General features: G+C 47.9%; 1 protein-coding gene across 1 annotated transcript; it reads right to left on the bottom strand.

Annotated features, from left to right (window-relative positions):
* Window positions 1-2250: 2250 nt before the first annotated feature.
* Window positions 2251-24376, bottom strand: ILDR1 (immunoglobulin like domain containing receptor 1). Its single transcript, XM_075906624.1, has 8 exons — window positions 24035-24376; window positions 19611-19781; window positions 17666-17815; window positions 16605-16724; window positions 16309-16455; window positions 11035-11166; window positions 8904-9724; window positions 2251-4291 (listed from the first exon to the last, which is right to left on the bottom strand). The coding sequence occupies exons 1-8, from the start codon at window positions 24342-24344 to the stop codon at window positions 4250-4252; spliced, it is 1893 nt and encodes a 630-aa protein (XP_075762739.1). The 5' UTR covers window positions 24345-24376; the 3' UTR covers window positions 2251-4249.
* Window positions 24377-24768: the final 392 nt, after the last annotated feature.

The following is a 24768-nucleotide window of genomic DNA, read 5'->3' on the forward strand; positions in this document are numbered from 1 at the left end:
CCCCAAATTCACAGAAGTAGAAGTAAGCTCATGTGAATGTTAGCAAAAAGTGAATAGCAGGGACCCATACAAGATGGTAGTAGAATTCACAAACTATTCACAAATAGTTTCTTCAGTCTCTTACAGAGCTGTGGGGAAAGGAAAGAAGAGAGCTCACTTCCTGAGTGTTAGGCCAAAGGCACCGGGCTATGTAATTAATACAGTCATACCATTATGGCAGGCATCACTCTTACACATAACCTTCATGTTCTTTCTCACAGGCTATGCCTACACTTATATGTTACCACAACACAGCTGCATCATTGTAGCACTTCAGTGCATCTCAGCAATAGAAGGGGTTCTCCCATTGCTCAAGTCTAGGTAACCCACATCAGCAAGGAGGAGTAACTAAATCCACCAAATTATTCTGTTGATCTAGCCAACTACTGCAAGGGTCAGGTCATCACAGCTACATTTCTATCATCAGTCATCTTAACTGTGACACTCAGGGGTGTGGTTATTTTTTCAGTGTAGGCCAGCTCTTAGCATGTGAACAATCTTAGCCTCTTGGGAAGATATGCTGTGTTCGGCTGGAATTATACAAGGTTTTGTGTAGAAGCAATTTTGGGGGAAAGAAGGAGATGTGCAAAAAGCAGGAGTTCACTGTCTGTCTTGAGCTCTGATTAGAATCAGTTCTTGAGGCATAATTGCTCCTGGAGAGCTGGGCCCTGCTCTTGGCTGACAAAGTAGGAAGAAGTTGTCCTGCTTGTTTGACCAGTTCATTTCAGAAGTGGGGTGGATGCAGCTAACGCAAATTACGCTGAACACACCCGTGATCCATATTATGGATTTCTTCCCCCTGGGAAGTCAACCTGCTATGCCCCAGACACACAGATGCTAGAACTAGGAATCAAGTATCAGAGGGGTAGCCGTGTTAGTCTGAATCTGCAAAAGCGACGAGGAGTCCTGTGGCACCTTATAGACTAACTGAAGTGTAGGAGCATAAGCTTTCGTGGGCAAAGACCCACTTCGTCAGATGGGTCATGCATGCATCTGACGAAGTGGGTCTTTGCCCACGAAAGCTTATGCTCCTACACTTCAGTTAGTCTATAAGGTGCCACAGGACTCCTCGTCGCTTTTGGTTTCTGAGGACAGGACAAGGAGTAATGGGCTTAAAGTGCAGCAGGGGAGGTTTAGATTGGACATTAGGAAAAAATTCCTAACTGTCAGGGTGGTCAAATATTGGAATAAATTGCCAAGGGAGGTGGTGGAATCTCCCTCTCTGGAGATATTTAAGAACAGGTTAGATAGACATCTGTCAGGGATGGTGTAGACGGAGCTTGGTCCTGCCTTGAGGGCGGGGGGCTGGACTCGATGACCTCCCGAGGTCCCTTCCAGTCCTATTATTCTATGATTCTATGATTCAGTTAGTCTATAAGGTGCCACAGGACTCCTCGTCGCTTTTGCAGAACTAGGAATGTGGTGGTACTCCTAGGCTTGAAGTGGTTCCCATTATATACAGGGTTTACAGTTTGGCTCAATGGCTCTCAGCACCCCCACTATACAAATTGTTCCAGCACTGCTGCCTGGACATCTGCTTCTGCTCAGCAGAGGTGCACTGCTGAGTGACAGAGCTAATGTAAAAAATCTATACCGCAAGACACAAAAGGGTGCTGACTTAATCCCTTGCATAGACTGTGCTAGGTCCACAGAAAACTGCTTCTGTTGACCTACCCCCACTGCCTCTTGGGAGTGGAATTACCTATGCCAACAGGAGAACCCCTCCTGTCACTGTAGTAAGTGTAGCACTTCAGTGCGGACAGTGGCAAAGCTCTGTCTATAGTGATTTAAAGGGTAGATGTACCCTCAGAAAGGGATACTGATGTTAAAAGAAGGGGCAACAATGCCGTTCTTTCAATTTAGTTGTCCATCAGCTCTTCATAACCAATACAAACCATTAGCCAGCAATACACAGAGGAAAAAAATGTATTAAAACCATCAGAAGTCCCACCACCTCATCATTAAAATCTCATCTTTAAATAAAACTTTTCACAGATCCAGCCTAGATTCCACAGTCTCGTCATCTTTCTCTTTTGTATGGGGGCCGGAGCCCTCATCCTTGTGCTCTTGCTGCAGTGGCTCACAGTGGACATACAGAAAAGTCATCTCTAACAAACTTGGGCAGTCCCTGCTATGTCCATCAGAGGTCTCAAGAAGAACTTGGTTACACAAGCGGTGTACAACCTGTGGGCTTATGGTTGTCTTCTTGGGGGGGGGGGGGGGGGGTCGCAGCGCTGGGCCAGCCACCATTTTATTTTCCTGGCTCAGCACCTGATGTGCACGTGGTGGGGGGAGTGGCAGGGGAGTGTACTGGCGCTTTAAATTAAAGGGGCTGCAACAAAATGTCCCTGTTGCTTTTTTTTTTTCCCCTCAAAAAAATGTTCCCGTGAATTAAAAAAGGTTGAGCACCACTGGGTTACACACATGTGAGGCTGTGGAACAGACCCAGAAGCAACACCAGGCTTGGGAGCATCATCTTCAAATTCTATATGGAGCTAGCTATTTGAGGTGTCAGCCATCTGTGATTCAGCCCAGCAAGTTGCACCCTCACCCTCCATGCCCAAGCCAGAGAAGAGAGGAGTTTGTTGCAGTCTCCTGTTATACTGGCAGGTTCTTGATCTCAAACTCTTTGCTCTAATGATCCCTGTTTCAATCTCTGTTGTGCTAGCCAAGATGGTGGCTATTCCACAACATGTTCCATCAGCTGTTGGCCTTGGACTCCAACCCTTTCAGGACAATGCAGGAGGGAGAAAGTACCTCTTACAGAACAATAAGAGGGAGCTAGATGTTCAACCTTGGCAGCCATTTTGAGAGAGGAATCAAGAAAGAGCACTAGTTCCCAGGGAATTGTAAGAGTCTGACTTTGGCCACAGTGGCTCCTGCTTCCCAAACAACCCTTCAAAATCCATTAGCAACCACTGTTCCGGCCAAGAATATCCTCTAAGTAGCGACCCCACTCCATTGATACTTGCACCAGTGCTAGCCATTAGTTCATTTATCTGGTTTACATACAGCCCCAAGAAGGAAGAAAAAGCCCTTAATTGATATGCATTTCAGAGGGAGTGCCCTGCAAATGCGCAAGAAAAGGCCATTTTCAAAAGTCATGCCTGTAAACTAGTTTTCCGACAGAAATGCCAGGCACTCCAGTGATCACTTTAAAAATCCTGTAGACAGCAATCCTATGCCAACTGAAAAATGGACTGGATGAAGAAAGAATAGGTCTTGAGTAACCTTTAGGTGTTGTGAATTACAAAACTCAGTATACAAGCCATTCCCAAAGCTCTACACAAAGAGCTGAGCCCTACAACCAGCAGTTCAAAAAGTGCCTTTAGAAAGCAGCTTTACCATAGAAAGAAGAGGCCTCTGATCAAAAAAATCCAGAGAAAAGGATTCTTTTGTCTCCTCTCTTGCAACACAAGCAAGAAAAAAAAAAACGAACTTGCTTGTCTGTCTATTGCAATTGGTTTCCAAAGGAATTTCTTTCTTTGCTTTCAGTTCACGAGTAATTTACAGGCAGGCACTTAATCCAATAGTAACCAAAACACAGATGTGTTGAGGAACAAGTTTAGGAAAAATGCAATGTTCAGAGTAAAGATCAGCTCCCTAACTGTCATGTTAGGAAGGGAACAGCTTAGCAAAGCAGAGGATAAGAATAGTCTCCTAGAGCCTGTTTCCCCCATACACACACCACAGGAGGACAGAGGCCAAGGAGGAAAGCAGTGCATGTGAGATGTTAGGAAAAGGGTAGATTCCTCAAAAAATACCCAGAGCAGTAAAGATTTTCCGGTGTGATAGTGTATTGTAAACAACCACTTATTAATCACTGCAAACATTCTGACCTTTGGTGCTGAATCTTATGACCACATGCACAACATTCAAATTCAGAGAGGGAGGAAATGCTGTTTGCTCAGTACCACCAGAAACTGTACTCTTATCAAAGGGACGACTTTCAACAACCACCACCGTCTGTTTGAAACCCAAGTCTCCAGGGCAAGGAAGGAAATACAAGGTTTTCAGATAATGTGATAAAGCCACTGTTCTCCTGGATCCCTACACATAGATTCCTCACTGGTCTCCACTACGTTTTACTTTATCCAGTTGCTGAAGGTCTCCTGTTCAGTCAGAAGTAGCCACCCCAAATCACCTATGGGGAGGGCAAAACGGAGCCTCAAAGCAGAACCATTGAGAGTTTCAGTCCTTCTGCCATGTGCTAAATGACCATGCTTCTTCCACTGCGGGAACTTCCTTTTTCCTGCAGGAGAAAATTAAGACAGAATCAGCAGTGGGGGGGGGGGGGGGGGGGGGCGGAGCATAGAAAGCCTGTCTCCCTACCCCTTTTGTAGCAAAGCAGCAAGACCCTTTGTACCAGTTAGAGGGTTATGACTGGATCTGGGTTTCCCTTAAAGAAACCCATCTTTGTAGCTCAGAGACAAGAGGAAGGAAATATCATATTGCTGTGGGACATGACCCCTTTAACACGAGCCTTCTGTGTTAAGATCCTGCATCGAAGGGAATAGGAGATAATTTATTTCTCCACACTCCCTAAAATCAGAGCGTATACGAAAAAAGTCAGGAGATGTAGGGAGTGGGCTGGAAAACTCAGACTGGGAATGGGATCTGAAGCCTTTTGCCCCTAAACTGCCATTCAAATACAGCCCCCACTTGATAACTTCCAAACACTGTTCTTGGTTAATCTCTGTGCAGTATAAAGTGAGTTCAATTCTTTGTCCAGGTCTCTGCATCTGAATTGGCACTAACTGCTCAGCACTTCTGAGAATCAGGCCACTACTGTAAGGAACCTAAATATGGATTTGGGTGCCTAATGCTCAAGTCTGAGGCTATGTCTACACTCACGGCTTCTTGCGCAAGGGTTCTTGTGCAAGAAAACATCCACACTGCCATGTGCGCGCTGTGCTTTTGTGCAAGAGCTCCCATGGCAGTGTGGGAGAAGTCTTGCGCAAGAAAGCCCATTTTAGCCATAAGGCTTTCTTGTTCAAGAAATCCCTGCCGAGCATCCACACTGCCCTCTTGCACAAGATCTCCTGCACAAGAGGGCTTTCACCTGTTAAAAAAAGAGCGTAGCTTTTGCACAAGAAGCCCTCTCTTACCAGGCCATACTGTAAATTTCCTTGAGCAAGAGCGGGCGGGCAGCATAGATGCTCTGCGGATTCTTGCACAACGGCCATACTTGTGCAAGAAGCCACAAGTGTAGACATAGCCTTAATGTTTTGGCCATCTTCTACTATATATATTTTAGAGCATTGGTCTGTGTGTCTGTCTTTTAGTCTGTTTGTTGAAGAACTCCTCCTACATGTTAAGAGCGAAGACCACAACATTTGGTAGGCAGCCTCCTCTAACCATAACTTAAAGCAAGGTCAGGGTTTGGCTGTGCCAGAACAAAGGGAATCCAATTGTTTCTCATCACATGTAAAGAGAGGAGTCTGATAGCAAGGACAGTTATACTTCAGAATAACTGGAGCGCTGTCATGGAAGGGTATAGACTGTTCAGGAAGAACAGGCAGGGGAGAAAAGGAGGAGGAGTAGCACTATGTGTAAGAGAGCACTATGATTGCTCAGAACTCCAGTATAAAGAGGGAGAAAAACCTGTTGAGAGCCTGTCGGTTAAGTTTAGAGGTGCAAACAACAGCATTGATGTTGTGGTTGGTGTCTACTACAGGCCACCGAATCAGGTGGATGAGGTAGATGAGGCTTTCTTCGGACAACTGAGAGAAGCTTCCAGATTGCAGGCCCTGGTTCTCATGGGGGACTTTAATCATCTTGACAGCTGTTGAGAGACTAATATGGCAGTACACAGGCAATCCAGGAAGTTTTTGGAGAATGTTGGGGATAACTTCTTGGTACAAGTGCTGAAGGATCCGACGAGGGGCCGTGCGCAGTTTGACCTTCTGCTCACAAACAGGGAGGAACTAATAGGGGAAGTGGAGTGTCTTGGGGTGTTTGTGTATTTTAAGGCAGGAAATGAGAAAATAAGTTTTGTTGAGTGACAACCTGGGAAGCAGTGATCATAAGATGGTAGATTTCAGGATCCTGACCAAAGGAAGAAAGGAGAGTAGTAAAATACACACTTTGGACTTCAGAAAAGCAGATTTTGACTCCCTCAGAGACCTGATGGGCAGAATCCCCAGGGATGTTAATATGAAGGGGAAAGGACTCCAGGACAGCTGGCAGTGTTTTAAAGAAGCTTTATTGAAGGCGCAGAAAAAACCATCCTGACGTGTAGCAAGAGAAGCAAACATGGTAAGAGACCGGATTGGCTTACAGGGGAAATCCTTGCTGAACTTAAGCACAAAAAGGAAGCTTACAAAAAGCGGGAACTTGGACAAATGACCAGGGAGTGGTATAAACATATAGCTCGAGAGTGCCGGGGGGTTATCAGGAAGGTGAAAGCGCAGTTGGAATTGCAACTGGCAAAGGATGTGAAGGATAACAAGAAAGGTTTCTACAGGCATGTTAACAAGAAGGTGAACAGAGAGGGTGTGGGGCTCCTACTGGATGAAGGAGGTAACCTAGTGACAGATGATGTGGGGAAAGCTGAAGTACTCAATGCTTTCTTTGCCTCTGTATTCACGGACAACGTGGGCTCCCGGACTAATGTGCTAAGTGACGCAAGATGGGATGAAGATGGACAGCCCGTAGTCGGTAAAGAACAGGTTAGGAACTATTTAGAAAAGCTAAACGTACACAAATCCATGGGTCTGGACTAAATGCATCCGAGGGTACTGAGGGAGTTGGGAAATGTCACTGAGGAGCCTTTGGCCATTATCTTTGAAAAGTCGTGGAGATCGGGAGAGATCCCAGATGATTGGAAAAAGGCAAATGCAGTGCCCATCTTCAAAAAAGGGAAGAAGGAAGATCCAGGGAACTATAGGCCGGTCAGTCTTACCTTAGTCCCTGGAAAAATCATGGAAGGGATCCTTAAGGAATCTATTTTGAGGCACTTGGAAGAGAGGAAAGTGATCAGGAATAGTCAGCATGGATTCACAAAGGGCAAGTCGTGCCTGACCAATCTGATTAGCTGCTATGATGAGGTAACTGGGTCTGTGGACATGCTAAAGTCAAGGTACCGGTATATCACATCCACTGACTTTCCCAAGGCTTTTGATACGGTTTCTGACAATATTCTTGCCAGCAAGTTAAGGGAATGTGGATGGGATAAATGGACGGTAAGATGGATAGAAAGATGGCTAGAAGGCTGGGTCCAGCAGGTAGTGATCAATGGCTCGATGTCAGGGTGGCAGTCAGTTTCTAGCGGAGTGCCCCAAGGTTCAGTTCTAGGACTGGTTTTGTTCAATATCTTTATTAATGACCTGGATGAGGGGATGGATTGCACCCTCAGCAAGTTTGCAAATGACACTAAGCTAGGGGGAGAGGTAGATATGCTTGAGGGCAGAGATAGGGTCCATAGTGACTTAGACAAATTGGAGGATTGGGCCACAAGATATCTGATGAAGTTCAACAAGGACAAGTGCAGAGTCCTGCTCTTGGGACGGAAGAATCCCAAGCATTGTTACAGGCTGGGGACCAACCAGCTAAGTAGTAGTTCTGCAGAAAAGGACTTGGGGGTTACAGTGGATGAGAGGCTGGATATGAGTCAACAGTGTGCCCTTGTAGCCAAGAAGGCTAATGGCATACCAGATTGCATTAAGAGGAGCATTGCCAGCAGATCCAGAGATGTGATTATTCCCCTTTATTTGGCTCTGGTGAGGCCACATCTGGAATATTGTCCAGTTCTGGGCCCCACCCCCCACTACAAAAAGGATGTGGACGCTTTGGAGAGGGTCCAGTGGAGGGCAACCAAAATTATTAGGGGGCTGGAGCACATGACCTATGAGGAGAGGCTGAGGGAGCTGGGTCTGTTTAGTCTGCAGAGGTGAAGAGTGAGGGGGGATTTGATAGCAGGCTTCAATTTCCTGAAGGGATGTTTCAAAGAGGATGGGGAAAGGCTGTTCTCAGTAGTGACAGATGGCAGAACAAGGAGCAATGGTCTCAAGTTGTGGTGGGAGAGGTGCAGGTTGGATATTAGGAAAAACTATTTCCCTAGGAGGGTGGTGAAGCACTGGAATGGGTTTCCTAGGGAAGTAGTGGAGTCTCCATCCCTAGCGGTGTTTAAGTCTCAGCTTGACAAAGCCCTGGCCGGGTTGATTTAGTTGGAATTGGTCCTGCCTAGAGCAGGGGGCTGGACTTGATGACCTTCTGAGGTCTCTTCCAGCTCTATGGTTCCAGGAGAATGACCTCAGGGGCCAGGCAGTGTGGTCCCTGCCACCCTGGGGGAGCCCTCCCATATCCCCCAATCCTCTGCCCTGACTCCTGCTTCCCACCCCCTGCTGTGAGTCCTTCCTCACACCCCAACCCCGATTTCTATACCCCCCCAAGCTCTCAGCCCCCTTCCCTGATCTCCCACATCCCAAAGCTCCTGACCTGACTCCTGCACCCCCTCATCCCTTCCCCTGAACCCCTCCTCAAGGACTTGAGCAATGCCGGGTCAGTGGGCTAGTACTGGATACAACATTATTAATGTTCATTCTCTTAAATAGCAAAGACTTACAGACATAACATGACAATTGAAATAAATCAAAATAAAAAAACGTGCTCTGCGGCGACCTCTCAGGGGTTCAGGCAACAATTTCATTTCCCTCCAGCCCTAGTACACCATAACTGTGCTACGTGCACGTGAGGGGGGATTTCAGCACTTCCTCAACCAAGCTGTGTGGGACATTTTACACCCAACTCCCACCTTGACATACACCCGGCTCCAGCTCACATTTGATACCTTTTCCCTCCCCCCCCACACAGAGACGGGCTAAACCATTCCCACCAGAGAGAGCAATGAGGATTGGACTTACCGAGGGCTGGCCCATGCTGCTTCCGCGTTTGCAGCCCTTGTCTGGGATGAGTTCCAGTGAGCGGTAACTGGGCGGCTTGTCTTCTGGCCAGCCTGGGGAACGACGGTGGCGTTGTCTGTAGTTCCCCTGGAAGTGTTCGTGCTCCTCTGCCGAGCTCCACGAGCCTCGCCGGGATGGAGGAGAGTAGCTGCGACGCCGGCGTCCCCGCTGCTCTGAATGGTTACTCCTTCTGTTGGGGTGTTGATACTTTTGCCTCTCTAACGGCAGCTGCCTTGGGTCAAAGCGGTGGTCTGAACGATCTCTGGTCTCCTCAGGGTAGGATATGCCCCCATACCTACCGTGATCCGGCCGTTGCCTGGGCGATACATCCCGCCTGGAACTCCGGTGCCTGCCATCATAGCTGCCCTCCCGCGGCCTCGGGTCTCGACCCCTGTCCCTGGAGTTCCGATTGAAGTTGGAGTGAGAATCCCTATCCACAGGCTGGTGTCGTCTCCAGTCCTCCCTCTCATCCTCTGTTGCGGATCCCCAGGGCCCTGCAGCGTGGCCAGCTCGTTGCAGGTGTGACAAGTTACTGCTCCTCTGAGAGGATGGGATGAGCTCCGTGATGGGTGGCAGCTGGATTACCCTGCGCTCCACAATCTCTGAGCTCAGGGAGGAGAGCATACTGGGATGCTGGTTGGCCCCAAAGTGGTGGGAGGGTATCAGGGGCTGGGAAGGGTTGAGATTTTGGACCTCAGACTCCAGATAGTCCAGGACGTTGTTTTGGGGGTGTAGCTGGCCCTGTGAATGCACCAGTGGGAGGCTACTTTGCAGAGAGACATCTAACAATGGGAGACAAGAGAGAGCAACAGTCGGGGGGGAAGCAGTAAGGAGACATTCCTGTCCCGACCCGGGAAGCCAATTTTCTCACTGAGTCAAAAAGGAGCCCAACCAAACTACCAGATTCACATTCTCCTCTCCACCTGATAGTTAAAGTTGCCCCTGCAAAGCTGCCCGAGTCTCACACTACATACAGCAAGGACTGAAGCCAAGCTAGAAATGGGCTGGATTGTTCTGGAAAACTTAGAGGCAATAGGTCACAGGGTCATCCAGCAAACCAGGAATGCCAGTTCAAGAGGCATTCTTTTAACTTGAAAAAGTATCTGCTTGAAAAAGAACAAATTGTTTTGCATGGCTGGGACACCAAATTCATTTCCCTGCCAATTTTGTCAAAAGCCAAATGTAAATTCACATACAAAGCTTTGTGAAACTGGAGCTGATTCATATTTGTAACCTTAATACTAGGCAAGAATACAAGTACTATAAAGATAAGCATAAAGAGTAGCAAATTAATGGCAGGGGCAGAGTTAAGGTTGTTTAGAATACTACAAATTTGTGTATTTTCATACTTCTCAACACATTTAAGTTTTCACATATATGCAGTTCAGAATATGTCCTGAAATAAACAAGAGCTAAATCTGAAGCTGCATGGTCTGCAGCTATATGGTTGTCAGGACAGTAATACAAAACTTGTTTTGGGCTAATAGCAAACAAGGGTGGAGTTAAAGGGAAAGCATCATGCTGTATTTCTCTATTTTCCAGTGTTTGCTTTTTAGAGTTTTCCTATAAGCAATCCTTTCCTCTTTTGCTGCACTTCATTTCTGAACAACTTCAATAGTCTTTTCCTTAAGTTATTGATACTTATATACAACTTTGACTGCTTTTTTGAGGAGTGAAACAGGAGGTGATGACCTGGAAATGGATATAAAGAACCAATAACTGGGTAGAATTAAGTTCAACATGAATCCCCTCTTGTTTGTTTGTTAGATAGAATAGCTATATCAAGGATCATTTTTCCTGTTATTTATACAGACTGGTAGCAACATAAATTAATTGCCTTCTACTTGTTTTGTATCAGTTTTGAATAAGTAATAAGGAGCTGATTAGGAACAACATAACCCCTGTAGTGCCCTCTCCAGGGCAGAAAGGCTGGATCCATTCTTACCCCTGGCCAGGGCACAATATAGCAGAGTCATGGTAGGAACAGCTCATCAATACTCTGGCTGAGTGACCAGAGCCAACTAGACTCCAGGGAGTTACCAGATTCAAGTGTTGGCCTTACTCTTCCCTGCATGGATTCTCAAGGGCTCACCTTTTTGCAGCAGTGGGTTTAGGTGGTAAGAAGAGTGTTGGGAGTTCCTGTCACCTCCCATGTAGAATGGGTGGTGTGTCATCCAAGGCATAAGGTTCCGTGCCTGCTTCATGAACCGATGTCGTTCCAGGGCTAGGCAAGAAGAGACACATTTACAGCATCTCTGCTCAGGCATTGCCAACCCATTGCTCTGGATACAAATTTTGCTTGATACATGGCAGCATGCAGCATTGAGCAATACAGAGTTACAGGAGATCAGCCTTGGGGCAAAGCTAAAACAGAGCCAGGGGCATGCCAGGATAATGAGTATGACCCAGGAAAGAAAGAAGAAGATGTGTAGGGCAAATGTAGAAATGGAAACACAGGAATTCTGCTAGGTTGTGCAACCATCTTAGACAGCTGTGTGAAGAGCTCCATTGTGAGGTATCGTTCTGTTATATACTACACCTTTAAATGTAAAAAGTCTACCTGCTTTCCACTAGGGGCAGAGCTATGAAGCAGTTTAAGATGGAGATTTGAACACAGTGACAGAGGCACTCTACTTCCTTCTTCCTCTTAATCCCTCTCTAGCTCCTCCATTGTCCATTATTGCTGACAACACTTCCAACCTTCTTTTTGACCAGAACTGCAGCTGGTATGGTGGTGGGGAGTCCCAATAGACCCTTTGCTCTCTTTTGCCCCATCCATGCAGACTGTCCAAATCTTGCTGTTTCATCTTCTACAAGGTATCTCAAAAGCCATCCCTTCTGTTGTCCTCAGAGCTAAGGTGCTCTGCCATGCTCTCTCCAGCTCCTGTCTGGATTACTTCAACCTCCTTCTCTCTGGCTGTCCCCCAACACCTCTATTGTATCCTTAAAATCAATTCACAGGATAGCTGCTAAAATTATCTTCTTTGCTCACCAATTTGACCATGTCATCCCAAATGTAGAATTTCTCCCCTCCCCAGTTTGGACTTCTTGTTCTCACCATCAAACTGCAACAAACTTAACTCCGGTCTGGTCCACTGATCTTTCCTCTCACTGCATTCCCCCTCCTGCTCCAACTCTCTACTACGTCTCAAAATCCTTTTTACCTTCCCCTTCTTCTTCCTGCCCCTAGATGTGGCATGCTCTTCCCATATCTATTTGCCAACACTTCCCATTCAAGTTCCTCCGGAAGACTCACTTCTTCTAGGGACACCCATATGAAGTGAGTGCACACACAACAGATTGTGTCTTCTATAGGGCAGAGTAAGCTCTCTAGGGCAGGGACCAGCTTCATTTCACATTTTGTGCAGCATTCGGTGTGTTACTGATATTAATCAAATAATGGAGACTCCACGCACCTGACAAAGTGGATTTTTACCCATGAAAGATTATGTCCAAATAAATCTGCTAGTCTTTAAGGTACCACAGGACTCCTTGTTTCTTGGACTGATTGCACTTGTTCTGCACACCTGCTGAATGCCTTATTTCCAGACACTGGAGCAGCAGGGGCTCCTAGCAGGAAAAGCTGCTGATAGGAGGGAGTAACACGCAGAGCTTTTCACGGGACTGATACCTGTGTACACACGGGATGAATTTGACCCATTGGGCCAAATTCATAGGGGTGGGGAACCTCAGGCCTAGGGGCCAGATGTGGCCCCCAGTTTGCCAGGATCTGGTCCTGGTCCCACCCACTGCAGGGCTGGAGCACGCAAAATCTAATAGTTTGTGCCCTCACTAGGCTTGGTTGTGTGAGGGGAATGTGGGGATTGTCTCTCTCCATCTGTCAGGGGCCACATTAGTAGGGGTGTGGTTTTTTTGGAGGGGGGGGAGGAAGGGATTGTTTCTCCCTTGTGTGCGACCCCCGACTGATTTTTCTGTGGGTCAGTGGCCCCTAACCCAAAAAAGGTTTCCCACCCCAATATACAGAATGCAAATCCCAAACCATGATAAACTCATCTGGTTCGGTTACCCTTACTGAACCTTTGATTTTAGTATGTCTGCACTGCATACTGTGTACAGTGGTGATTAGGGTATATATGGCGCATGTCCCCCTAGCATGAGTATAAACAGCATTGTAATGTGTAAGGTACTGCTTTGATGAGCAGAGAAAGACATGCCTGAAGCCTGCAGCTCTGCACCTAACACTCGCTATATGCCCAAGTAGTGCCTCTCCTGTCTAAACTGGGACTTTTAGCAGTGCAGTGTTCCACGGCTGAAGCCTTTTCCCACCACAGGGACAGGCTGTGGCAGTGAAGAGGCAGTGGGGAAAGGCTCTAGCAGTTCCCCATTGCCTCCCCTCTGCCACAACCTTTCACAGACACACATAGCTACACACAACAGTGTGCACACAGCCTGTTTTACACTGTGGCATGCAGATAGCTATATGTAAGGGGACTGTTACCCCTTACTAAAACTCTGTGGGAGTTTTTTGGTTTATCAGCTTCAGAAGGGGAAGGGTTCATGAGACTGACAGACCCCAGAGACAATGGAAAGCAGTCAACACTCCAGCTCAGCCTGACTGACAGGTTGTAAGTGGGGATTGTTCTGGCTCTCTCTGAGCAAACAGGGAGCTGAAAGAGCAGAACAAGCTGTGTGCAGAAGAGGTCCTGCAAAAGACAGAGAGCTGAAAAGAGCAGTGCAAGCTGTATGAAGGAGTCCTGCAAAAGGAACAGAGAGCTGAGACACTGCTAAGAGGAGTGCAAGCTGTGCTGAGGGGCAGTTTTTGCAGCAGCAGAGCCAGGCATACACAGCACAGGGAGTGCAGAGCCTGTGTTGAGCAGCAGACTGGCAGTGCTCAGAGCCAAAAGGAACAGAGAAGCAACACAAGGAGCTGGAACTGGCCAAGCAGCACAGCCTGCAGCTGGATGTGGTGAGCACCTGGGACCAGCAAAGTGTGGGGAAAGGCTCTGGACTGGGAGAGGGGTCTGGCTACTTCGAGCTTGAGACTGTGTGGTCACTACCAGGGCTAGCGTGTCCAGCCTGTAGCCCCCCCTGCAGCATATCCAGGGCCTCTAAGAAAGAGACTGTGGACTGTCCTTACACCCTGCAGACTGCTGTTTTGATGTCCCTGTGCTACAGAGCAGGGCTGTGTGTTCTCATTTAACCATTCTCATTTTGTCTTATTCTTTCCTCTTTAATAAGTTGTTGTTTAATAAATTGTATTTGCTTTGAACCTTATGAAGTGAACACTGGGCCAAGAAGGCCTGCAGTGTAAAGAGAGCACCTCGGAGTGGGGACACCCTAACTCCTGCCCCTAGTGACTACAAGGTCCGGGATTAAGCCCCAGGAAACCTGGGCCCTGCCTTGTTGGGGTTTCAAGGGCTCTGCTACTCCGGAGAGTGGAGGGGGAGCCCTCAGGATCAGGGAGCCGTGGGGTAAAGGAAGTGGGAGCGGGGACTCAGATCCTTTCGCTGGTTCATTTCACCGGGGTGTATAGAAGCCAGGAAAGTTCCCCACAATAGCGGGATCATTCCCCCGCTTACATATAGGTACTCTATGCATCTCTGCCATTGGTGTGCACTGTAGGCATACCCGAAAAGTGACTCAAACCCTAGGTCTATAACCATTACTTGGACATTATCCCCAGCTTTTCTTGCTTCAGATGGGGTGGGTCGCCCTCTAGCGGCCTAAGCGAACAAAGATTCCATATGTGCAAGGAATTGTGTCTGAAGAGTTGTTCTGGGTGTACTGGGACAGTCCCAGGTTTTCTCCCAACCCCCTCCCCATAATATCATTTTATTCCAGGAACTTATTGTGACGACGTGTCGGGATTTTCCCATCTCCTGCACCCCGAAATGGCATGAACAGACTTCACCAGCCAGTAGAATGGAGGTTGTTTATTGTTCCTCCAGCACAGCGCAGCACAGATGTAATCTGGTTACAGGAACTGGGGCTAAGAGGCCTCAGTGCCCCCCTTGAGATAGGGGAGTCCCAGCACCCCTCCCCAGCTCCTTCTTCCCTGCCTTCCAGCCAGGAACTAACCTCCCCTCTTCCAGCCCTGCCCACAGCCAGGGCAGCATTCCACCTCCCTTTGTTTCTCCCCATGGGGGGCTGCAGGTCAGACATGTTTTTTGAGTCACCTTTGCATAATGAGGTTTTCCCTGCTGGGTCTTGCTCCAGACAGCAGAGGTCACCACAGCCCAGCAAGTACCCCCACTACGTCACACTTATACTCTAGCATCCACATCTGTTTGTTTTGGGAGGAGACTAGTAGCTTTCTAGATGCTCAGACATTAAAAGACTACAAGGAATTGAGTTAGGGAGCAATGGAGCAGAGCAACAGCTGGAAGGACCCCTGAAAAGCAGTAGGAAAGGAAGAATTGCTTGGAGGGTTTCTACACACACCAATCCCTGCATGCAGTAGAGGAAAAAGTGCAGAAGAATGGGGAGGACTGGAGGAGACCACAAATTACTATCAAGGAATCAGAGAAAGAAGAGGCACAACCAAAGAAGTTGATCTCCACATGGGTGTTGGAAGTAGGCATTCTGACACACACCCCTGGCTTGAAGTGCTTTCCATTCTACACAGAGTTTATAGTTTGGTTCAATGGCTCTCGGCACCCTCCCATAGAAAGTGTTCCAGCATCCCTGGCCATCCCCCACAGCCCAAGCCAGGCCAAACTTAAGTGGTGCTACAACCTTATATGCCAGGCTCAATGCCCATTGCATGGATACTGTGGGACAAGAGACACGGCTGTAGGATGGGTTTGACCTCCCATAAAACACCACGAGAGGTTACTCTCCAAACACACAATGTGTCCTGCCCAGGGCCTCCCTTCTGCTCTGGACCAAATGTATCTGTTTGCCTAAGACCCAGAGAGGGGGTAATCTGGCCCCAGCTGTGAACTGTTGCTTTTGCAAAGTTAATTTCCAGAGCAGACCCACACTTTTAAGGAAAAGTTTGTTGACAGAGCTACAAAGAGCTTGGTGGGAGGGCAGGGTCTGTATTTTGATTCCTGGGACAAGGCAGTCACAGCCTACCTCAGTGGATGGAGTAGAAGAACTGCAGTGGGATAGGGAAGAAACAACACTGAGCTAGCCACGAGGAAAATGGTGGAGGGGAGGAGAGAGACATGGGGTGAAAGTTGCTAACTTTGCATTGGGGAAAAAGAAGGAGGGGTGACACACGATGGTAACCATGTTTTCTAGACTCCCGTCTTAGAAACGTTGTTCTGAGGGCAACACCAGTCAGAGAAATGTCACAGGCTAGCTTGCTACTAAAAAGCCCTGCTTCCTCCATACAGTGAGACATGTTCCATATCTGTGAAAGCCAGAGCGTATGGGATTTACATGCCCCTTTGGGCCTCACCTTCCTCGTTGCAGCAGCAGCGGGTTGGGCAGCAGGCACAGCGGACATGGCAGCAGCAGTGTTGGGGGCAGCACTGGCACCAGCACACCCCGATAAGTATGAAGAGAAGGAGACCGCCAAGGATGATGAAGATCACCGTGAGCCAATCTAAAGGGGAGAAGGAGAGAAGAATTAAGACAAACCCTGACCATATGCTGCTGCGTGCAGCTCCTTGAGGCATTCCAGGTGAGAGAGGAAAGAGAATGGCAGGAGAGATCTGTAGATAGGTGGAAAAAAACCAGAGCACTGGCACTTACGCAGAACAACCAGCTTAACTTCTTTGTCTGGGTCACCTGCAGTGTCTCCTGGAGCCTCAACAGCACAGTAGTACACTCCGTGGTCCCACCACATCACCTCGTTGATTACAAGGTCTGCCCCTAGGGAGGAAAAACGTGCAGTGAGCACAGGGGACTCTAGCACTGGCACTGCTCTCAGACCCTAGTGTGACAAATTCCTGCACTACAGACCACAGACAAGGGCCGCAGCTGCACCCGTGTCTGTTGGGGACCTAGAAACATGGCCTTCATCTGCAAATTGTAAAAGCTAATGTGTGTAACTTGATTTCAAAAGTTAAAAAAGGAAGGCAATTGCTTCAGCAAGTCCCTTATCCCTTTTGTGGCCTTACCCACTAGAGGGTAGCCTTGCTTACAAATGGTACACAACATCACCATGTCTGCTGCAAAAATATGATTAAACCTTTACACTGTCCATTCTTCTCTCTTTCCAAGCTCTCATTTAATAATCTTTCACTTCTTTTTCTCCTCCTATCAAAGAATCATCCTATTATTTTCCTAGAGGAACAACAGTCAGCCACATCAGAGCACTTCCTTGCACAATAAGAAAAATATCCCTAGATTTCTCATATCAGACTGAATCTAATATCACACCTCCTATCCACATCAGATCAAATCCTGATGCATTAAGTTTGGTACCCCGCTGCCTGACTGTACCACACCATTTAATCAAGTCTAGTAGCCCAAGTCCAGCTATAACTACTACCATGTTTCAGAGGAAAGTGAACTCCATATAATGCACCCGGTCACTTGCCACACATGGTGCAAAATTCCTTCCTACCTCCTATGCTCAGCTTGTAGGACAGCAGTATGTCCAAGTGCCCTTATATCAGCTTTAGCTTGTGGAGCTGCAAATAAACATTATCCAGTGGTGACATTTACCCAGAATCAGGCTGCAGGTTTCATTCACAGTGTCTGTAAGTCATAGATAGAGTTGACGAGGTTCACAGGTTGTGAAGCGAGGGCAGCAGAATGTTGGATGGCTATTTGATTCATGCCCTCTCTCCTCCCCAGTGGTCACTTACGATTTTGGATGGTGATCTTGCGTTGCCTGTAATCTATCCCTAGCACAGGCTCGTTCTGTCCACGTCTCTGAATGACGATGCGCACTTCCCGCTGGTTGTCATTACAGTCATTGGATGGGTCCTGGCCAAGCGCTAACCCAGCCTGGTAGGCTACAAATAAGCCATTAAACACAACTTAGATAGCAACAAAGATTTGAGTCAATCACTGATCTGAAACCTCAAATGCTATCACCTCAAAAAGGACAGAGAGAGTCCCTTACTGGCAAATCCCTTACACCTGCATGTGAGTGAACATATGAGTATGCACACTTTACTTTGTGCTGAGTCTTCAATACAAAGTGAACAGCAAAACAGGGAGGACAAAATCTTCTACAGAGTTAGAAAGTGAATGGAGATGGAAAAATCAGTGAGGAAGTGGGACTTTGTGAGCTGGCCACCTTTCTGCCCCTCCCAGCATCTTCACCACTGCAGGAGCAAGAGCCTTCTCCTCTGTAGCTGCTGAATTCTCAGTGCGTAGTGGAATCATGAGGTAACCAAAGACATGCAATCCATTGGCCAAGCAAAACAAATCTCCATCATTAAAAAAAAAAAAAAGTTTCTTAAAGAGTTTTGAGGTGTTTAATAGACTTGTATAGATAGTCCCCTCTCCCTCTACTTTTTGCATGTTGCTGTTCATGTAAATGAGGAAGAGACTGTGTAGGAGGACAGGGCCTAGCATGCTATAGGCACTAATGGAATATAGAATCTGGAAATGGACAGGGAATCCAGAGGAGTTATTGGAGCAGATGATTGATTCACCAGAGCAAGCCATCATCATCATAATCCTCAACCTCCAGGTAAGTGGGGAGGTAAGACTTAAGAAGACAATATGGAAGAGAGGTAAATCATTTTTACAGCCAGTCACCAGCCTTATCCCTCTTTATAAGGGTTTATTTGTTGGGGCTTAATCACATGGGCTACGTCTACACTGGAGGCTTCTTGCGCAAGAACAGCTGTTCTTTCGCAAAAACTTGCCGGATGTCTACACTGCACACGCGTTCTTGTGCAAGTAAATTTACAGTCTAGCGTCGGAAAACAGGGCTTCTTCCAGAAGAGTTATTCCTCTCCCCACGAGGAATAAGCCCTCTTGTGCAAGAGCTCTTGCGCAAGAGGTCAGGGTAGCCAGGCAACATGAATTTATTGCGCAAGAAACCCCTATAGCTAAAATGGCCATCAGAGCTTTCTTGTGCAAGAGAGCGTCCATACTGCCATAGACGCTCTTGCGCAAAAGCACATGCCAATGTAGACGTGCTCTTGTAGAAGACTTTTTGCACAAGAACTCTTCCGCAAAATGTTCTTGCGCAAGAAGCTGCCAGTGTAGATGTAGAGTGGAGGAAAAGGAGGGTAGATGTTGAAGGCTCGCTGTCCTGAGTGTCCCTAAGGGTCAGTCCAAAGGGCCATGCACAAGATACCTGCTCAAGTGAGACCATCACCAGACACTAGTATGCTATGGCTCATCTCTCCCAAAATTAGGCATTTGCTTCATTTCTTCAGAACCTCTTAAATGATAATGCCTGGTCACTGCTGGCCAGCTATAACCACACTGGCCTTCATTCCTGACCCCATCTTTGGAGGCAGGAGATCTCATTTATAAAGCCTGTTTGCAGTTCACTGTCACTACCCACAGGGCCTCTGTTTCTAACCCCACAAAGGCAGAGCTCTGAGTTCCACGCACAGCAGTGACATTCACAATGCCTATCATTGGCCAGAACATCTGTGGAAGCGGAATCTTCAAGCTTTCAGTCCCTGCCATAAATTGCCCCGAGCTCAGAGCCTGCAGGAAATGCCACGCTCCTGTTTGATTTGTAGGCAGCAGAGGGTCAAAAAGCTCAGCCTCCCCCTGGTGAGTCTCCCTCCTTTCTCCACACTGTAGAAGGATCCCAGGGTGAAGGAGCACAGCACTTACAGGCAGAGTAGTAATCGAAGATGGGGTCCTTGCAGAAGGATTTGAAGCGCCATGTCACTACAACATCCTGCAGCTGCGCTGAAGTGCTGTAGTCACACTTGAGGATCACAGAAGCAAATAAGGTGGTGTATCGCTCAATATCTTGCACTATCACCAGCAGGGAGAGAGAACCTGCAGGAGAGAACACAAGAGGTACCAGCCAGTGGGAATGGAGGTCACAGAAAAGCTGCCATTTGGCAATAGTAACACTGCCACCTTGCCCTTCTGAAGCAAACTTTCGCTCTAGCCCTTCACGAACACTACACTAAATCTACACCAGAGCTATTCAACATGTGGCCCGTGTACCTCATGCGGCCTGCAACCCATTTGTTTGTAGCCCGCGGTGCGGTTTGGGCTTGTGTGGTACTCAACACACAGCCCATATGTAGGATCTTTTGAACATGGCCTCTGCTGGGAACATGTTCCACAATGGCGAGGCGTCTCCCAGGTGGGGTGAGCATTGAAAAATGCAAGCTGATGGGCTGGCTGGAACAGACAGGTACAGGGTGTCCATGTTTCTAGCTCCCAGGGAGGAGGTGCCGGGGCACTGTGGGAAGTGCTTTGTATTCATGCCCACCAGTGTGAAAGAAGCTAGTTGCGTATATTTGTACATATATGCAACCGCACTTAAGTTACGGCCCTCGGTATGTGCTGTGAGTATCATTGTGGCCCCCTGGGGTTTCCAAAGTTGAGTAGCCCTGATCTACTTAAATCTGGCTCCCACCAACATAACTGCCCCACTATGCTGACTTAACTCCATCTCCACAAGAGATGTAGAGTCAAAGTCAATGTTCTTAGGTCAATGCAGAGTCAGAGTAGAAACTGTTTTACTGGCTTTCAGGAACTGTCCCACAATGCCGCCACTCTGACAGTACAATCAATGCAAGCTGGTAAGGATGCACACCACAGACACAAGGAGCAACGTGTTGACATGTATCAGAGGTGTAATCACTGTTGTTGCTATGACAACTTAAACTAGATTGACTTAGTTTTATTGTATAGACATGGCCTTAAACTTATTATCCTAATGAGCATAGCATCTGTAGGTCTAAAAATGTAAACATCATTTTTAACCATTCCAAGCTATTTGCCACAATCCTATGGGGCATCAAATTGATATAAAAGGATAACACTTCCATATACCACTGTAACAGGAAAGTTAATAAAGGCAGCCCATTTGTCAGTTCAGAACAATTCACATCACTTCTTTTTAATATTTTGACTTTCCACATCTCATTAATCCAAATAGCTAATCCTTGCCAGTCTGTGGCATTTTACACCCCAAAACAACTTTATCTACTGAGTACATTTGTAAAGGTTTCAATAAATAGCACATTAGCTCAGTCACACTTCAGCATTTCCCTTATCGAGGGTAAATAAGATAACACAAAAGAGTGTGTTTGTTGTTAATAATAACAAAGATATCTCCAGCACCTTTAGATAACCCCACACAAACACTGCTGAAGGTGGGAGTAGCCCACACAGCACAGGATATGGCAAGGCTGGGATGAAATGGGTTTAGGGAGATTTTCAAAGGCAACTGTCCTACTCCAGCAGAAGGTCATTGTAAAATGGCATCTAACTTCTTTTTTGAAGAGCTCCTCCATAATCCCATATTGCCAGCGTTCTCACTGCACACCCAGCTCCCCAGTCTTTTTGGCAGTAAACTCACTGCTACACCTGACAAAATCTTGAGCTGATTAGACCCTCAAAAGGTTCAGGGACATACAGTATCTCTTTAAGCTTCAAATCAAAGCAACACAGCATACCACTCCCTTTAACTATTTCTAACATTTAATTCCTGCCTATAGGACACTAATACCTAGAATCCATATAGTGCTTTTTATCTTTAAGTCTCTTAACGATTCATCTTTGTAACTTCCATTTTACAGAGGGGGAGACTGAAGCACAAAGGTAAATAGCCTGGTTTTCAAAGATGCAAGAAATTCCCATGGAAACAGGCAGGACTTGCAGATGCTCTTTACTTCTGAAACATTAGGCTAACTGATTCACCCAAGGTTACGCAACCAGTCAGTTGCAGAGTTAGATAAATAATCTCGTGACTTGATAGGCCAGTGAGCAGGGTACTGGAATTCCTATCTCCCTTCTCTGCCTGGAGAAGAGCACCAGATGGAACACTTGCTAGATTTTTAGTTACTGAAGTCTCAGATCTCATACTCATTCGTGAAATGGCACTGCCCTGGATGACTAGTAAAATCATATGAAGAATACTTGGTCCTGCTTCTGACCCAGTATCTACTTCTATGAAGGGAAACTGTTACCCTAAAACACATGATAGTTTAGATCACTCTCAAGAAGCCATTGTTGGGATCAAATGAACATGTAGGCTAACTCTTTGTCTCTCACTTTTCATCCTTGCTAAAGTTATTGGGAAATTAATGCCACAACACTTCTAGCAGCATCTGACCTCTATGCAAATTCTATACCAGTCCCAGACAGGCTTCAGACCTGGATATAGCAAGGAGACAGCAATGATAGCACTGGTTGAGCCGTCTCCTCACAGCCACATACCCAAGCCAAATGTCCATACCAATACTTTTGGAAGTACTGCTTGGCTTCAGCAGTTAACCACAGAATACTACTAGTTCACCTGCACTACCATGGGTTGATGGGCTAGTCTACATTAGAATTGCTATAATTGCTCAGCTGTACCAACACAGCTGCACCACTGCAGCTCTGCCAGCGTAGACACTCTGGCTGTGTCTACATTGGCATAATTTTGTGCAAAAACACGCTGCCTGTCTAAACTGGCGGGGAGTTCTTGTGCAAGAACACTGATGTTTTAATTTGTGAAATCAGTGCTTCTTGCGCAAGAACTATGATGCTCCTGCTCCCGCTCAGGAATCAAGTGTTCTTGCGCAAGAGACAGGCAACATGAATTTCTTGTGCAAGAAAGCCCGATGGCTAAAATGGCCATCAGAGCTTTCTTAGCAAGAGAGCGTCTACACTAGCACAGATGCTTTTGCGCAAAAGCACATGCCAGTATAGACGCTCTCTTGCGCAAATACTTTAACACAAAAACTCTTGCGTTAAAAGTATTTGCACAAAATCTTGCCAAAGTAGACATAGCCTCTATGCTGAGGGGAGAGTGCTATCTCATCAGCACAGTTACTCCACCTCCCTGAGCAGTGGTAGCTATGTTTGACCTTTGTTGAGCTGTCAAGGAGACCACAAGATGCTCAAGACCAAGGAGCCACCCACTGCTTTCTCCTCAGTAGCAGACAGAACCATTACCTTGGTGCCTCAACATTACAATGAAGGCAGTACTTGGAGGAAAGTCAACTGGTTCAGGATTAGCACAGATGAAGTAGGGGTGATGCTAGCAGGGGGAAGTCCTTAGATGAACCACACCTTCTAAGGAGGAAAAGCTGCCCTCCGTTTGCCACTGCTCAACAAAGTCTTGGAATTCTTATAGGAATGGTTGCTACTCCTATGGCGCCCCCACCTCCAAACAGCAACTGTTTGGCTGGTCAGGAAACAGCTTGTTCCTCTCAGATACAGAGCTGATGGTGGGAATCCATCTCTTGTCCCATCCAGGCTGAACCACTGCAAGCAACGCATTTTATTGGGGTCTGACCTGTGACCAGTATATGAACATTTTAGCTGGAGCATCATGTAGCAGTGTCTCCTGGAGTCAAGCCAATCAATGACCCACACAACGCTTGGATTTTGCTCTCCACATTGACCCCCTCTCAATACCGGCTTTGTTAAGATCATGAGTAGATGAGGCCACCTTTGAGTCATCCAGTGACTGACCAGCCCGTCCAGCAATCCACCAGCAACGGGGGAAGGCTGGGAGAGATTTCTCCAGAGCTGACCCCCGTCTCTTGAAGGCTCTTTTCCTGAGGGAGAGCATCTCTGCCCCCCATAGAGCTGTAACCCATTGTGAAACCCCAAAGGAGGCTGCAAAGCAGCCCAGCTCCACTTGCCTCTTCTCCCGGGAAGGATCAGCCCCCGTCCCGCGGGGCTCTAGGGAGAAGGCTGCTGCCTTCTTGCAGGGGGCAGGCGGATGGCACAGCACCCAGGCTAACCGCAGAGCTCCTGCATCTTCCTCCCCCCTACCTCTGTGGGTGCCCTGCTTGGAGGGGGAAGAGCCCAGATGTCCCTCCTCCAGGGGGGGCTGCACGCACCGCACCCAGCGGGGGCCCCAGGAGGAGACACCCCCCATCTGCCCGGCAGCAAGAGTCCAAGCCGGGGCAGCTGGGAAGAGCAGGAAATCAGAGACTCTGCTCAGCTGACAAGCCGCCTCCCCGGGCCCTGAGTGGCAGGAGGCGGGTGGACGGGGCGCAGCCCCTGTGCAAAGACTCCCTGCGCGGCGCCCGCTGAGCCAGACCCGGTTGCAGCCTCCCCCCCCCCCCACTCACCTATGGGGAGCCAAGTGAGGATCAGCCCCTGCAGCCACCGCCAGCTCCGGGCCATGGCGCCGCCTCCCTCTGCCCGGAGCTTTCCCCCGAGGGTCACCGTGACAGCCCAGCGCTCCGCCTCGCCTCCGCACAGCAGCCACCTGTGCCTGCTTCCTCCTCCGCCCCACTGCCCTCGGCCGCTCCCTGCCCTAGGAAGCGAACCACCAGCAGTGCCTGGTACTTTCCCTTCCTCGAGCCGCTGCTGCCATCCACTAGCCCTGCAGGTGCCGCTCCTTGCCCGCCCCCTGGCAAGCCCCTCCTCCTCTCCCATCCCCACCTGCCTTCCCTCACAAACAAACCCGAGTGACTCCCCCTTCCTGCCAGCCGGGGCGGACTTCGCCCTCAGCCCGCCTCAAGTCCAGCAGGAAAACGCTGCCCGTCCACTCTCAGCGCGGGGCTGAGTTGAAACCCCGAGTAGCACAGGCGCTACTGGAAATAAAGACCAGGCTCAGCGTGTGTTCCTGTGTCGCACCCTTTAAAAACAAACCAAAACACAAACAAACACTGGCGTGTCAGTTAATATCATCATCTCAGGTCCCAGCACAAAACATAGCTGGTCACAACAGTGCTTGGGATTTTAAAACAATCTTTTAATTAGGGGATCCCTCCAAATTTCCCCCTTTTAAAGGTGACAAACCCCATTTTTCCTGGCTTCATTTTCTTATAAATGGGTGGCTGAAGGAATCTTGAACCAG

The sequence above is a fragment of the Pelodiscus sinensis genome, chromosome 1, assembly GCF_049634645.1.
Source record: "Pelodiscus sinensis isolate JC-2024 chromosome 1, ASM4963464v1, whole genome shotgun sequence".
Classification (NCBI taxonomy): domain Eukaryota; kingdom Metazoa; phylum Chordata; order Testudines; family Trionychidae; genus Pelodiscus; species Pelodiscus sinensis.